The 17,042-nt window shown below is 48.0% G+C and overlaps 1 protein-coding gene across 7 annotated transcripts in view; it reads left to right on the forward strand.

Moving 5' to 3' along the window:
* Pacs2 (phosphofurin acidic cluster sorting protein 2) overlaps positions 1-17,042 on the forward strand; it is a 61,973-nt gene that overhangs the window by 14,503 nt on the left and 30,428 nt on the right. For all 7 annotated transcript variants that reach the window (XR_004114734.1, XM_031357881.1, XM_031357883.1 and 4 more), the window contains exon 2: positions 16,551-16,638. Coding sequence is in view for 6 of the 7 variants with exons in the window: in XM_031357881.1 (XP_031213741.1) it covers positions 16,551-16,638 (88 nt within the window). In the remaining variant the exon portion in view is untranslated. The remainder of the gene's footprint in view (positions 1-16,550; positions 16,639-17,042) is intronic.

Here is a 17,042-nt window from a genome sequence, read left to right on the forward strand (position 1 = left end):
GTTGTGCCAATCAAAGTGTCAGCTGCTGACATTGATTTTTGTTCCTTCAGGACTCTGTTTGCTGCATATGAGCATAGCTTTTCCTGTTCTGGTTTAAGCATTTTTCCTTTTGCTGCTCAGTCCCCTCCTGGATGGAAGCTGCTCGGTCACTCCCCTTGAGGCCTCACCAGCAGCAAGCCCAGTCCAGGCCATCTGTCTGTGAGGCTGCACGTTTTACCCTCTGAGCTCTGGAGTCCAGCTGCCTCTGTACAGTTGCTTCCTCCATCCCCAGGACCTCTGCTTGAAAAGTGTGATCATTGTTCTCTAAATCCACAGCCCTGAGCACAGGTGGCTTTGCCAGCTGAGTCTGTGAGACTCTTGGCTCTGTGGACATCACCCTAGTGAGTGGGAAGCCCCAATGTGCTCAGTCCACCACATTCAGGATTTGCTTATGTGGCCTGAGTAGAGGTTACGAGGAGGCAGCTGGACATTGGAGCCTCCCTGAAGGAAAGCTTAGGCATTTGCTACGAAGTCCTTACTGTACGGATCCTATTCTGGCCGTAACAGCTGGGCAAGTGGTGCAGATGGGGCATAGGACCTGAGCCCACATTGATTGTGGGGTCACCGTGGCTCAGCCTAAGGCAGGTGCAGGGGAAGACATGGCCCTGCATTTTCTCCCAGGTGGCCCTGGAGTCTGAGCACATTGGGTAGATTCTGGTGTGTGAATCACAGTGGTTCACCCCACCCAGCTACGTACCCCTCCTCCTATGTACTAGCCAAATCAGGTCTGATTCTTAAGTGTCCATCCTAAACATCTTTCTGCTGTGGGGCAGCTCCACCGCTCCCTTCTCAGGGGATGCCTGGAGTGTGTGCACTGTTCTGCTGCTGCCATACTGCTCCTGGCCTCTGCTGACCCATGACCCCAGTAAATAACTGGAAGACACACAGCTGGCCCTTCCTCGCTCCTTGCTTCTCAACCCCCTGCTGGTACTCTTGAGGCTCATCTGTTAGCCCAGGCACCTCCACCGTGTCCTCCACAGTGCCTTGGATCCAGTAGGTGTTCATCTGTCTTACCAGGGTACTGCTTTGTTAGAGGTGGGCTATATGGCCCTATATTGGAAGCTACGGTGTGGGACAGTGCTCTGTAGTCGACTGAGAGGGCTGGTTAGGCCCTGTGGAAACTGTCATTACAGACTGTTCTGCCCCAACTGATGCCAGCCAGCTGTGGAGATGTTGTTAATGCAGCATGGGACACTCCTGGGACAGGCAGCCTTGGGTGACTCCTTAGAGAGCTGAGCATGTGAGTTAGTCAGACCCTTTGGAGAGACAGGAGCCTGAGAACAGCCGTTTATGGGTGTGAAAGGAGAGTGGTTTACTTTGCTCAGCTTCAGAGGTTCCAGTCCTTGGCAGCTGAGAGCGCAGTTTGGAGCACAGCTATTTACTTCATGATGGACAGGAAGCAAAGAGCACACCTGTGCTTCAGGTTCTCTCCTTTTCCTTCCCTGTTCCACCTGCTTCCAGCTGCATATGGTGCCTCTCACACTCTTGGCGTGCTTTCTGCCCAACACCCTCATAGCAAACCTAGAGGTATACTAGTCTCTTAGGGGTTTTCCATAGCCAGTCAGATGATGGAGAGTAGCTGCCACAAGGTTGAAGGCACAGGAAACAGTATCCATCCCCTCCCATGAACAGGGTATCCCATTTGTTTTGATTGTTTCTGAGACAGACTGTTAATACAGTCTGGCCTGGTACTGAATATATAATGGAGCTTGGCCTTGAACTCCTGATGCTCCTAAGTACTGGGATTACAGATGTGTACCACCACACCTAGCTTGCATTCCCATTGTTGTCCACCCTTCACTCTCTGTCCTATGAACTGCTGTGGGAGGGATAGGAGGAGAAAGGTGTTGGCACTTCAGTCTAGGTGTTCCCAGGCTGGTGGCTCCCAGACTCTCACCTTCCTGGTTGGAGACATCTCTTGTGGCTGCAGATTTTAGTGTAGCTGCTACAAGATGGTTGCTCAGGCCAGAGGCCTGCTGTGTTCCTTGTACCAGATGAACATTGCCACTGAGGACATGTTAGATACTTGCACTCACAGCATTTGTCCATGAAGGGAATCTCTTCTCAGGCCCTTGCCTGCCTGGGCACTATGTAGAATGCTGGCTTGTGGAGGGTGTGGGTGACTTTGAGCCTGGCCTGTCTTCCTCTGATATGAGCAGTTACAGGGCAGGGCTCCCTACACAGTGTCCTGTAGCAGGGCTCTGCACATCCTGGGGCTTGTCTTCTCTTCCTCTGTAGTGCCTCCCAAAAGATGGGCCCCAGACCATACAGCTGGGTGCTGAGGCTCCTGGATCCTGCCTCCCTACAAAACCCTGGGAAGCCTGGTCAGGAGGACTGGAGGGAAGGCGGCTATCCCCACCACAAGGCTAGCTGCAGGCTAGGCTGGCCTCTGTCCTGTTTGAGCCCCAGTCTCCATGTTGACTCTCACTGGGACACATACTTGACAGAAACATTTTTAAGGAGGAAACTTGTTTTCAAGTTTCAGATGTTTCAGTTCATGGTCACTGGCTTTTAAAGCTGTGGGGAAGCAGAACATAAAGGCAGAAGGGTGTGGTAAAAGAAAACTACTCACGAGGGTGGGAGGATGAGCCGAGTCAAGATGGACGTGACGGGGTGACCTCTTTCCTCCAGCCATGCCCCCTCCTTTCAGAGTTCCATAATCTTCCAACTTTGAATCTGTCAGTGGTTCATTGATTAGATCAGCCCTCTCATGATTTAGTAGTCCCTGGAAATACCTCACAGACACTCCAGAGCTGTGCTCTAATAATCTCTCATGCATCTCAGTCCAGTCAAGCTAACGATCAAGACTGTCACAACCTCACAATGACATGCACGTATGTGACCCAGGCCGTAGGAGTAGAGTGGAGAGACACTCCCCATCTGTCAGCCATTATGTGCATAGCACACCCGCATACCTGGGGCTTCTTGTGATAGAAGAATGGGGTGGTCCCTGAGCCGAAGGATCCAGGTCCTGTTGATCTGAGGGCACAGCCTCCTGATGGCAGGATCCCAATTATGTGGTACTGGTGGCTCCTGAGTGGAATGGTGGAACACATAGCCAGTGCAGCCCTACTTTGAGTTCTGTGTGTATTTCTAGCCTCACTCACAGAGCCCTTTTGGAGCTTGCCTGCATTCTCAGCAGACATTACACAAATGGCTCCTCTTTGATGAGTATGCTGTCTTCTGACATCTGCTGTCTTCTTTGCCCTGGTCCCAGGACTGAGTGGCACTATCCATTCCTCCCTTTCCACTACCTGCCTTGATGGGGCTGGCCTCTGATGGGGTGAGGTGGGAATGTAGAAACCCAGTGGCTGGAGGGTATCTGGCCTAGTTACTGCCCTCTGACCCTTGCCTTCTGTAGATGCTGCCCTGGCCCCGAGTGCTGGCCAATGGGGAATATTGAGAAGGCACTCCTGAGCCGGGTGGTGGTGGTGCACACCTTTAATCCCAGCACTTGGAAGGCAGAGGCAGGTGGATTTCTGAGTTCGAGGCCATCCTGGTCTACAGAGTGAGTTCCAGGACAGCCAGGGCTATACAGAGAAACCCTGTCTCGAAAAAAACAGAAAAGAGAGAGAGAGAGAGAGAGAGTGAGAGAGAGAGAGAGCACTCCTGAACTTCTTTTCTCATTAACCAGGAGCACCCATGTCCAGATAAGGTCCAGGCACAGTGGAGAAAACTGAGCTGAGCTGGTGAAGCTGGCAGCTGCCCAGGCCACGCATGTACATTTCTGGCTCAAGGCAGTTAGCAGGTGCTTAGAGTGCAGTGAGTGAGCCTCTCATAGAACCTACTCCCTCAGGACTGTCACACTGTTCCTTTTAATAAGAGGCCTCTTCTCTGGTGCTCACTGCAGTGAGATCTGGCAGACTTGCATATACAGTCTTGACACTTGGACCCACACAGGGGTAGGTACCACCCTGCCTAGCCTCCAGGGTGCTGGCATGTGGCATTTCTCTGCCTGCAGGGCATGAGAACAAATGGCCAGCTGCCACCACAGGCCCAGCTCCCACGTGGCCAGGCATGCATGAGGGGGCTGCGCCTGGAACAAAAGGTCCTTTAGTTTTTTCTCCAACAAACATAGGGTCAGCAGGTTTGGGGCCCCGAGGTTTAGTCCTTTGTGGGACAGAGCTCATAACCACTTGTGTGCCATCACATGCCTGAAGGAAAAGGGTAGAAATCAGTATTTTTAGAGAGCTGCCAAAGTGCTTTCTACAGTGCTGTCAGAGTTGTGCAAAGTGGCCAGTTGTCACCTGCTCTGGGCCAGGCTATTCTCTGGTAGTGAATGGGTGTACTTTGATGGAGGGGATCCTGGTCGTGGCTGTGAAGAGAATACTTCTGTAAAGCATCCCTTGGTGAGAGTTTAGGCAGTAGGGAATGAGAGCTAAGTAAGACTAGCCAGTCACAGGTCACACAGGGAGAATGACACAGGGGCCGCTGAGAACTGACATTCTGCGTCAGTGTCTCCAGGCTGTCCTGTGAGAATCTGCAGTAATGCAGGGATGTAGAGGGCCAAAGAACCCTTTGCATAGTGCCTTCTCTACAGGGACCTTCTGCCTGTGTCTTCCTGGGTACTGGATATGCTGGTGCTTTGTGCTCACACACGTGAGCTCCTTGTCTCGGGAGCTCTCTGGGGCTGTGGGTAGAACATTTAGAGTCTCGTTGACAGGTGTGGCCTCTACATGCCACCTGAGCTGACCAGCCCCTGAGGCAATGGCCCTACCTGCTTTGTCCCTCATTTCTCTACTTGGTTTGTTCTTCTACAGGCTTTTCTTTGCCACACTGGCCTTTCAACTGAGCGTCACCTGAGGCAGCATTCCCTTACTTAGCCTGGGGTGATGTCATGTCTGAAGGATTTGTTACTTCACTACTAGGAACCTGTTGTATGAGGATCAGCCCAGGGGTTTGTTCCCTGAGCCTTGTAGACTGAAAGTAGTCTGGAGCCTGCCTATGCCATTCTGCCTACTGCTTGCCTCATTTTCAAGGGTCATTGGCCAGGCTCTTGCTTACCCTATATTAGCCCTTACAGAGGACTGAGCAATGAAGGTCTGGTCACCAAGCCTCATGTACTCTTGATTACTAGGTTCTCAACACCCCTATGGATGAACCTTTCGTAACTGCTCACCCTTTCCAGCATATTCCTGAGCATGTCTCCCCTCAAGGCCTCTGTCCATTGTTTTCTGTCTAGTACTGTACAGTAGCCACCAAGGGAGAACAGATGATCTGATTGCAGTGATTTGAAGCCCCAGGTCAGAGCTCCCTCTGGACAGACAGGATAGAGGGGAGGGGAGGTCCAGGGACCATCCAGAAGATGGAGAGGCAAGGGCAGTAGGAACCTGGGGTAGTCCTTGGTGGTCAGGACACTATTCAGGCCTGTGGAACCTTTTGTTTCAGAGTGAAAAATCACAAAGTAACTTTGAGATGAGGGCCTACAAGGCCGAGATGGATATTCTAGTTGGTCTTCCTTGGTCAGCAGCCAAGGAGACTCCAGCTTTAAGATTCCCAGAGGAGCCATGCCAAGTGCCTGGGCACAGAGGACGGCTAACCAGGTTAATTTCTTGGTCCCCATGTGGGTACAAAGAGACCCTGAGTCCTCATCTATTGAGAGGGGATAGATGAGAAAAGGTGGGTGGCTCAAGAACAGGTACACACCAGGAACTTGGCAATGAGCCTATGTTGGCCATTGTCACTGCTCAGCCTAGGTACATATCGGCTCCAAGGCCCCAGGGACTTTTGAACTCTGCCTTCAGCCTTTCCTGCCAGTTCTACACCCTGTATTCCAGATGGGGTCTCCTGATCCTTATTAGGTGGACAGCTCACTGAGAGGTCTCGTCCCAGATGATGAGTTTGTCTACTCTCTCAACAAATTATACTTTAGTGTCTGCAGTTTGCCAGTGGTGTGTGTGTGTGTGTGTGTGTGTGTGTGTGTGTGTGTGTGCATGTGTGTGAGTGTGTGTGTATGTCTGTGTGTGTGCGCTATGTATGTGCATGTGTATGTGTGTTTGAGTGTGTATGTGTGCACATGTGTGTGTGTCTATGTGTATGTGTGTCTGTGTGTGCGTGTGTGTGAGTGTGTGTGCATGTGTGTGTATGTGTATGTGTCTTCTATGTGTGTGTGCGTGTGTGTATGTATGTGAGTGTGTATGTATGCACCTGTGTGTGTCTGTGTCTGTGTGTGTCTGTGTCTGTGTGTGTCTGTGTGTGCACGCATGTGTGTGTGTGTGCTATACTCTCTTTCTGCCAGAGTCTCCTCAGGTAAGAGAGTGTGGTGAGTGGAAACTATGTGTCCCTACACTCTAGGTGAGCGAGAATGGCTGTTGGGTAGGAGCCTCACTTCCTGTGTGGCTGTAGAGCCCTGTAAGACAACTATAGGCTCGCTCTCTCTCTCTCTCTCTCTCTCTCTCTCTCTCTCTCTCTCTCTCTGTGTGTGTGTGTGTGTGTGTGTGTGTGTGTGTGTGTGTGTGTGTTTGTGAGAAGATTTTGCATGTTTTCATTTATAGGCACTTGTGTAGATCTGTGTAAGTGTATGCCATGTGCACATGCAGGAGCTCATGGAGGCCAGAAGAGGGCATCCCATCCCCTGGAGCTGCAGTTCCAGGGAGCTGTGAACAAGTTGAAGTGGTAAAATCAGGTGCTCTAGAAGAGCAGCTCATGTTCTTAGCCTTTAAGCCATCTCTACAGTCCAGAGAAGGTGCTCACTGATGTAACAGCCAGCCTCTTTGCACTGTTGTGGGATCATAAACCAGCAGGGTGGTCCTTTGGAAGATAGTATGCAGATGCCTCAGAACTAAGTTAGAGTTACCCTTTGATCTAGTAATTCCATTTCTAATAAATAAATACATAAAATAAAACAGACTTGGAGATAGCTGTGCATGTCTGGTCATAGCCAAGACATTCATAGCAGCCAAGAGGCAGAATGGCTCACATGCCAGACAAGATGACAGATAGACAAATGTGGTCTATCTACATCACACATAGAACATTCTGTCACATACTATAACTTGGATGAACCTGAGCACAGTCTAACCAGTTGGTGAGCTCCAGATGCAGTGAGAAACCCTGTCTCAAAATAGAAAGTGGAAATAATCAAAAATAGCTGATGTTGACCTCTGGCTTCCTATACCTGTCTACCATGAACATGTATACACATATACCACACACAATAAACAAAAACAAAAAATAATACTGGCTGGTTATGGTAGAACACACCTTTATCCCAATACTAAGGAGACAGAAGCAGGCAGATCTCTGTGTATTCAAGGCCAGCGTAGTCTACGAAGAGAATTTAGGCCAGCCAGTGTATCAAGATGAGACACTGTCTAAAAACAAAATCCAAAATACCAATACAACATTGTCAATACATATGAAAACTTCTGATAATTTTTCAGAAAAAGTATGAATGATCAGTTGAGTGTCCATAAGGCAAAGTCCAAAATGTTCAGGTTCAAAACCTTTTGAGCATCATGATGTCTCAGGTAGGAAACTCCTGATCTCAGGTTTTAGATCCAGCTAAAAATATGGGTGTACCTTACCTTTCAGGTATGTTTTAAGGATTCGAGTCCCATCCCCGAGATACCATTTGTGTGCATGTTGGAGGGGGATTGCCCATGTGCACATATGTGTGGGCATGCGTCTGTGTAAGTATTCTGGAACACTTGGCCATAGGCATTTCAGACAAGGGAAATGTGAGCTGTTCTCAGTTATGAATCTCTAAAGTGGATGAAGAAATTAGGCTGAAAGTAGAGAAGGTGATGAGGCTGTTTCCCAAGCTGTGATGTCAAGAAATGCACAGCCTCAAATGGAAATGCAGGCAGGAAATACACTAGCTGAGTGGTGGTGGCGCATGCCTTTAATCCCAGCACTTGGGAGGCAGAGGCAGGCAGATTTCTGAGTTTGAGGCCAGCCTGGTCTAAAGAGTGAGTTCCAGGACAGCCAGGGCTACATACACAGAGAAACCCTGTCTCGAAAAACAAACAAACAAAACCCAGAAATGCACTGCCTCAAATGGAAGGGCAGGCACATGTCACCAGTCACATGGCGGGTTCCCAGTGCTGACAGGCTGAAGCTTGTAAGGCCTAGCACAGGCCAGATGGCATAAGGGGATACTGGGTTAACTATATTCACATGTGGATGCCTTAATACATTAGGATTAGGATGTCTCTTAATGTACAGTAGTCATGCAAAGAGAGACTATTGATGCAAAAAAAAAAAGGATTCGGTGATGTTTGACTGTGTCTTTAAGACTATAGAACTAGGGACAGTGAGGTTACAAGGGTATAGTGGCTTGCTACCAAGCCTGCTGACCTGAGTTCAATCCCTGTGGCCTGTGGTAGAAGTTTCGCTCTGACCCATTCACATGAGCCTTGTGGCATATGTATGTCCCCCATACATAAATAAAACATAAACATTTTATTTGAAATTATGTGTATGTGTCTTACTCTGTGTGGGTATATGCATCCGAGTGCAAGTTCCTGCAGAAGCCAGAAGTTATCAGGTCTCCTGGGGCTCCAGTTACAGATGCTTGTAACCACCCTGTGTAGGTGCTAGGAACCAAGTTCAGGTCCTCTGCAAGATTGATGTGTGCTCCTAGACACGGAACCATCTCTCTAGCCCCTAGTTAAAAAAAAAAAAAAGTAAGAACATAGAAATTAGTATAGTTTGTTATTCAGTTCCTACCAAAGTTTAGAGGCCCCACCATCTCGTATGGCAGTGTATATCTAATTGTTAGTTGAAATTTGTAACTCAGCTTTGTGAATGAGGAGATGGGAGATTTCTGTCTCTGCAGAAAATTCCAGACAGTGTTGTATCAGCACACAGTTCTCAATGCACACATCAGAAGTAGTATGCTTGAAGCCAGAAGAGGGAGAGCTATTTAGACTGTTCTCTTGATGTATGTATGTATGTATGTATGTATGTATGTATGTATGTACATACGTACGTACGTGTATATATGTGTCAATGTGTGTACACATTTGTGTGGGTGCACTTGCCTGTGTATTAGGAAAGTCAGAAGAGGACATCAGCTTGTTTGATGCTAGAGTTACAGGCTTGCTTACACACATGCTGCTTATACCCATGTGTATACCCAGCATGTTTATACACGTGCTGGGATCTGAATTTTGGTCCTAGTGATTATGCAGCACATGCACTTAACTACCAAGCTGTCTCTTCAGTTCTTATCAAAACCACTCTGGAAGTACTGGACAGTGCAGTGAGACACTAAATCAGTTGGCTAGCCTTCAACTCAGATCTGCATGCAGACAGCCAAGCAGGATGAGGCATACCTGTAAACCTAGGTACTCAGGAGGCCACGGCAAGAGGATTGAAAGTTCAAGGTCTGCCCAGGCAGCTTAGTGAGGTTTTGCCTCAATATAAAGTAAAAAACAATGAGGGCATAGTTCAGTGGTGGACCAATTACCCAGCATGCTCTAGGTTGGAATGCACATAAAAGAAAAAAGACTTGTGGGAGAAATCTTGGGTATGAAACAGAGAAGCAAAGATTCAGGGTCATTAAGTGTCACTTGTCCCTAATGCAGTTTGATCTCATAAAATTCTACACATTTTCAACCCTAGCAAGCTAGTTCTAGGATGTATATGAAATAGACATACAACTTTGAAGACAGGTTGGTATATGTGGGCTAAGGGAGTTTCTGTGATTTTAATGTGTTAGATGACTACTCTAGGTGAAAGCTTAAAACCAGTCCTCATCCTCGTGAGCTTGTACATCCAAGATTGGGGTGCCAGCAAATCCAGTGTGTGGTGGGGTCACTTCCTGGGTCATTAGCCAGCTTTTTGTGTCCTCACCTGGCAGAAGGAGCAGTGGCTGCAGATCCCTTACAGTCTCCCTAAAGAGAATCTGCCTTCGTGACTGGACTTAGGATTTCAACGTGGATTTGGGGAGAAAACCAACATTCCTTTACTTAACTGGTATTCCCACAGCCTCCTAGCAGTCAGATGCCTTCCTGAGACGGTCAGGTCGGATCCAGATCCAGCTCAACCAGCAGTGGACTATATCTCCTGCCATAGGGACCATGGCTCCCCAGGCATCCCTGGTGGTCCAGGGCCCACAGTATCTCTGTAACTGGAAGCCAAAATGAAGCCTTGAGTTAAGTTGTGCTTCCTTCTTTGGTATATAATATGATTGATAGGGGTCTGGTGGAGGGCTGGTTATGTGGCTCTTCATTCTTGGTGCTGGCTTCTGCTTCTGGGTTTCAAGTTGGCTGGCTCAGTTCTGTCCTTGCAGGCAGTGGGATGGGAGTGGACAAGGTGCCTGCTACCAAAAAGCGACGTGGGTCTCCCCAGAGCTGACCTGTTCCTGTTGTTAACTAGCTTCCCTCAGAGGGGACACCATCATCCAGCCAGCATGGGAGGCAACCCACAGTTAGGGTAGAGCAGAGTTTGAGCAGGCACAACCTCATCAGGACAGTGGGACAGGGGTTAGGGTGAGCTTTGTCTCCAAGAAAACCCTCTATCCTCCATGCAGAGAACATGTGCTGACTCGGAGCATGCTGCTCTGCCTTTGCAGCCTCACACTATTCCTGAAGCCAAAGAAGGCTCTGTAGGATTGGGCACCAAGCTGGTTGGTTCTCTTGAGACAGGATAGGATCTCATACTATGGTCCAGTCTGACCTTGAACTCTGGTCTAAGCTGATTTTCTTCCTTCCTTTCTTCCTTCCTTTCTTCCTTCCTTCCTCCTTCCCTTCCTTCCTTCCTTCCCTCCCTCCTTCCTTCCTTTCTTCCTTCCTTCCTCTTTTACATATTTTACAAAACATGTGGATTGTTTGTGTCCATGTTGTGTTGGGTGTCTTCCATCATAATGCTTCATTTTATACATCAGGCAGGGTGTCTCATTTAAACCCAGAGCTCACTAATTTGGCTACTCTAGCTAGCTTCTTTGCTCCAGGGATCTCCTCCCTGTCTTTGCCTCTGGAACACCCACAGGGATCGCATAAACTCTGGGGATCCAAGTGATGTCTCCCCAGCTCCTGAGCTGGTTCTTAAATCACACACAGTGTTAAGCAGATGCAGTAGAAGAGGAGGTGATAGCACTTGACACTTGGAAGGTTACCTTCAGATGTGGATGTGTACCACTTGCCAGTGAAATTGAATCTTGTAATGGTGTTGACTTTAAAGTACACTGCTCCTCACTGACACGTCTCAGGAATGTCCTTACTCCTAAGTGTTGTGTGTCACCAACTTGTTCCCTGTCTAGTTGAATCCTGATGCCTTTTTAGAATATACCATAGACCCACCTGTGCCTCCAGTCTCTGTCTTTTCAGACCTATATTTTTCAGAGTCAGTGGACACAATGCTGCCCACCTGACCCTGGGCTCTTGTCCAGGATGACAGAAGCATCCTACCCCTATTATTATCAATAACCACCTTGCAAGTCCTTTAAAAGATATATTTAAAAGCTTTGCAGTGGTGGTGCACGCCTTTAATCCCAGCACTTGGGAAGCAGAGGCAGGTGGATTTCTGAGTTCGAGGCCAGCCTGGTCTGCAGAGTGAGTTCCAGACAACCAGGGCTATACAGAGAAACCCTGTCTCAAATAAATAAATAAATAAATAAATAAATAAATAAATATTAAAGTTATTTCCATTTTCATTTTATCTGTGTGGTGTTTAGCTCTTGTGTATACCTTTTCACCAACTGCATGCATACCTGGGGCCCACAGAGGCCAGAAGAGGGTGTCAGATTCCCTGGAACTGGAGTTACTGATGGTCATAAGCCACCATGTAGATATTGGGAATTGAATTTGGGTCCTCTGGAAGAGGAACAAGTACCCTTAACTGCTGATCCATCTCTTGAGCCCCCTTGACTGTGATTTATGTGTTTATGGAAGGGACATTGTGGTGTTGAACAGAGTTCATGTTGTTGTTAGTGTTCATGTGTGTGTCTTCGTGTGAACTCAGGGCTCATTTTCCCTGGCTAAATTCCCAGGGTTGCAGTGCTGTGCTGAGAGCTGTGTGTGGCTTCATGGAAACTTACAAGCTGATTTCCAGAGTTCCGGTTGCCCTGCCTCCTGCCCAGGGCTGGGCATGTTGGTGCTTTTTGTTCTGTGAACAGCTCTGGTGTAGTTTCTGCCTATGAGTGTGACTTGCACTTATGTCACCAGTGACTAATGATGTTGGGTACCTTCCTGTGCCAAGTCACCTGTCTTTCCAGGCGAAGGAGCTGTTCAAACGATTTACTCACTTCTTTAGTTTTTTGTTTTTAATTTGTATTTTATGTGTTACGGGTGTTTTGTCTATATGTATCTCACTGCACCGCATGTATGCCTTGTGCCCAAGGATGCCCAAAGAGGGTATCAGAGTCCCTGGAGTCAAAAGCATTTTTTGGGGGGGGTGGAACCAGTTTCTTACTGATCCTGGAGTATATGAGTTGTTTCAGACTGCCTGGCTACAGAACCTGAACTTCTCTGCCTCTATAATGCTGAGATCATAGGCATGTGACATTTTACATGGAGCCTGGGGATGGAACTCAGGTGCGTGGCAGGTACTTAGCCCACTGATCAGCTCTCCATCCCAAAGCCTGTCTGTAACAGTGGTTTTGCAGAGGAAAGTTTTGTTTTGTTTTGTTGTGTTTTGTTTTTGTGGTCTCAGACAAGTTCTCACTATGTAGCCTTGGCTGGCCTGAAATTTATTCTGTAGACCAGGCTGGACACAAAATCACAGAGATCTACCCACCTTTGCCTCTAAAGTGCTTGAGTTAAAGGTATTAGCCACCATTCCAGCCAAAGTCTTAAATTTTAGTGGAGTCAGATTTATTAGACCTTTCTCTGACTGTTCATCCCTGCTTCACCTTCTATGGGCGCCACGTTGTGCACAGCTCTTGAGGTCAGTGTGAGAAAGCTAGACTCTCTTTTCCTTTCCTCAGCTGTTCTGGATGTTCTAGCTCCTGCACATATGAGAGATAAAAATCAACGTGTTGATTTTCACAGAACCACACAACCCTTCTTGCGATTTTACTGGAATAGTACTGAATTGACCGTTTGTGGAGAATTGATGTGCAGCCATAGCCTGGCTCTCCACTTGGCTTCTATTGTTAAATTCGTTCACAGTATTCAGAGCTTCCTTGAAAAACTTATTTGCTTGTTATTATTATGTGTGTTTGTGTAGATGTTGGGGCCAAATGCATGAGTGTGGGTCAGAGCACAATTTTGTGAAGTCGGTTCTCTCCTCACTTTTGTGCAGGTTCCAGGGATTGTACAGTGAGTGACTTCACTTGCCAGCCCATCATTTGGAGTTCCTAGCATGCATTTACTTTAGATATATTTTCTCTATTTGGGGATAATATGAGTGAATGTTTTTTGAACACTTGACTTCCAAATGTCTACTGGGAGCAGCATGTGGTTCGTAATTACTTTTTTGTTTGTTTGTTTGTTTGTTTGAGACAGGTTTCTCTGTATAGCACTGGCTGTTTTGGAACTCACTCTGTAGATCAGGCTGGCCTCAAACTCAGAAATCCGCCTGCCTCTACCTCCCAAGTGCTGGGATTAAAGGCGTGCGCCACCACTGCCTGGCTCGTAATTACTTTTTATAGGTAACCTGGTCTATGGAAGCTTGTCTTGACCCTTCCTGCATTCCTTAGATTTCTCTGTGCACAATCCTGGTGTCTGTAGACAATGGTGGTTTGCTTCTCCCTTTCCTGACCTCATCATGTCTTTGGTTGCCTGTCAACCTGGGCAGGACAGCCACGTGAGGCACAGGGGTGAGAGCAGTCAGGCCAGCCCCCATCCTATCTTCAGGGAAGCAAGTTTCTGTAACTCCCATGACAGGTGCAGATTGAGGGGTTCTTTCCCTTCCCAGCTTGCTGAGAGGTCTAGCATGAATAGCTTCTGTAGACTACCACATTCCTCCTGCACAGTCCAAGAGGCTCCACACAGCTCCAGTTGTTGCCATAGCAACTTCACTTGATGCCAGCTTTCTGTGTCAGTTGACTTCTGGCACAATAGCAAGCAATCAGAGAATCAACTTAGAGGACTCAGAGAGATTACTTTTAGTCTGCGGTGCAGTGGGACATGGAGATGGCAACATGGGTTTAATGACACTGCACACCTGACAGTTGGCAGCACAGCCAAAATCTAGGAAGAGTCTGGGTCCCACAGTCTTCCACAGGGCCCCCTCCTAAGGTGCATGTCCTCCACTGGGTCCCAAAGCCCTCTACTGGGCCTCCCTCCTAAGGGGCATGTCCTCCACTGGGTCCCACAGTCTTCCACAGGGCCCCCTCCTAAGGCGCATGTCCTCCACTGGGTCCCACAGTCTTCCACAGGGCCCCCCTCCTAAGGCGAATATCCTCCACTGGGTCCCACAGTCTTCCACAGGGCGCCCCTCCTAAGGCGAATATCCTCCACTGGGTCCCACAGTCCTCTACTGGGCCCCCCTCCTAAGGAGCATGTCCTCCACTGGGTCCCACAGCCCTCTACTGGGCCCCCCTCCTAAGGGGCATGTCCTCCACTGGGTCCCACAGTCTTCCACAGGGCCCCCTCCTAAGGTGCATGTCCTCCACTGGGTTCCACAGTCCCTCTTAAGGGTGTGTCTTCCACTGGGCCCCCCTCCTAAAGTCTCTACTATCCAATAGGCACTAAGCCTTTAATACATGCTCCCTTGAGGAAACTGAACCATATTGAGGGTACAAATGGTTTTTGTTTTCTCATTTAACTTATTGATACGATAAAATGATTTTCTTTCTTTTTTTTTTTTTTAAGATTTATTTATTATTATAAATGAGTACACTGTAGCTGTCTTCAGACGCACCAAAAGAGGGCGTCAGATTTCATTATGGGTGGTTGTGAGCCACCATGTGGTTGCTGGGATTTGAACTCATGACCTTTGGAAGAGCAGACGTTGCTCTTAACCGCTGAGCCATCTCACCAGCCCTGATAAAATGATTTTCAAATGCTGAACCAGTATTTCATTCCTGGAACATCCCCCATTGGCTGTGTATATTAATGAATATCTTTATGTCTTGCTAGATTTAGCTTGCAAATACCTGTGGAGGAACTTTGCATCTGTGTTCATGACAGACATCTGTCTGTAGAGTGCTTTCCCTGTTCTCTTCTTCTCACCTCTGTTCTGCTCCTCATCTTGAATCTTCTTTTAATAAGGTCTGGCTGAGTAGCCCAGGCTGGCCCAGGTCATCTTATCTCAGCGTCCTGAGTGCTGGTGCTGTGGGTGAGTGCCAGCTACCACACCCAGCTTTTGTGATTTCTTTATGGTGCTGTTTTTGTCTGTATTGGTAGAAAGGCAGTGCTAATCTCTTGAGCTGAGGCAGTCCTTTTTCTTCTGCTTTCTGGAAGGTTAGGTGTGAGTATGTGAGTTTTTTCTCTACCCTGAGCTGGGGGTGGAGTCCTGGGTGTCTGGCATGGTCTGCAAGCAGTACTCTGCCTCTGAATTTGCTGGATTTTCTTTTTCAGAACATTTGGGTTTCATTGACTTTACTTGATAGGTAGTACTGTTCTGTTACCAGTTTCAGCTTAGTAGGCTTTGGAGGTTGGGGGCAGTAAGTTGTTACATTTTATCTGAGATCTCTGGTTCTCTCTTTTATTCCTGATAAAGAGAATTTTCTGTCTTTTTTTTTTTTTTAATCTATGTTTGGCTGAAGGTTTTATGTCTGGGTTTCTCTGTATAGCCCTGGCTATACAATCTTTGCAAAAGAGTAACATCTGGTTTTTATTTTCCCTATTTCAAGTTATTTCTGAGTTTATCTCTATTGTTTCCTTATGCTTTGTTGGTGTTCAGTTTGCACTCTCCCTCTTCTGGTTTCTTACTGTTTTATGCAGCTTATCTTGCTCAGTGGGGAATCTCCACTGAAACATTAATGCCTGCACAAATCCAGATATACTGCCTTCATATTGTTTCCATTCCTAAGGCTTTATAGTTTCCTTTGAGATGCACTGTCCATCCAGATTACTGCAGGTCAATTTCCTAGGTAACTGTGTTTTCAAGTTGTTGTGCCACCTCTCAACTGTGGCTTCATTCCCGTACTTCTCCGAGTTCTGCTCGGGTATGAAAGTTTTACACAGAAAATTTCCAAAAAGAGACAGCTTGCAAGTTTCCAGGTACACCAGCCATCCCAATAGTGAGAGGAAGTCCCGTGACTTCCCAGAGCTGTACACACAGCCCCACTGGTGACGCTGGTGGCTCATCAGAAGCTGCCCCTAAGTAGGCAAAACTTGTCTCCGTGTACATCAAAGGCTTTAGAGCAGAATACTGAGGTGAATTCATGTCTGCTTCGTGGAGGTGGCAGCATGGGATGGGGCAGCCGGGCCTGGGTGGGAGGCTGTCTTCCCATAGCTACAGTCTGCACTGCTGTATTGGTTCCGGTACTCTGGCCTTTGGGAGCCTCACATGACTGGCTTCCCGAGGTTTCTTCTCTGGTGTTTCTGTCCAACCCTTCCTGGCTGGTGTCTCTCACAGGGACACTCAAGTGTAGCTGTGGTGTCCTTGCAGCTTTCTAGGCAGCTGGGCAGTGTACCTAGGAAGTCTGCTGCAAGTCTGAGCCCTGTGTCTTGCAGGTTGTGCAGCCTGACCCTGAAGAAGCTGGCAGTGCTCCGGGAACTGGAAAAGGAACTCCTATCTGTGGTGATTGCTGTCAAGATGCAGGTAACCCTCACTGCACACACACAAGTGTGGCAGCCTCACTTCTCACTTGGTCCCTGAACCATTCTTGAAGACCCTCACCACTGAGCCACCTACCCTGGCTTTTTTTTTTTTTTTCATGCCTCTCCCAGGGTAATAGGCTTGAGTAGGAACAAGAAGAGACAGGACCTGGGGTTCTCTGGACTAGAACCTGCCTTAGCATTTTGCCCTGTTCTTTGGAGCTCCTGTGACTGGATGAGCTTGGGTCCCACCCTTCTCAAGCAGAGCATCTCTGGCCCTCCAGATGTGTTGCCTAGCCCTTGGGGACTGCCAGGCTCCAGGTCAACTCTCAGGACAGGATGTGGATTGTTACCACTGGCTGCTCAGATGTAGCTTAGGGTGACCCACTATGAATGATCCTTCACTAT

The sequence above is a fragment of the Mastomys coucha genome, unplaced genomic scaffold (assembly GCF_008632895.1).
Source record: "Mastomys coucha isolate ucsf_1 unplaced genomic scaffold, UCSF_Mcou_1 pScaffold6, whole genome shotgun sequence".
NCBI classification, from domain to species: Eukaryota; Metazoa; Chordata; class Mammalia; order Rodentia; family Muridae; genus Mastomys; species Mastomys coucha.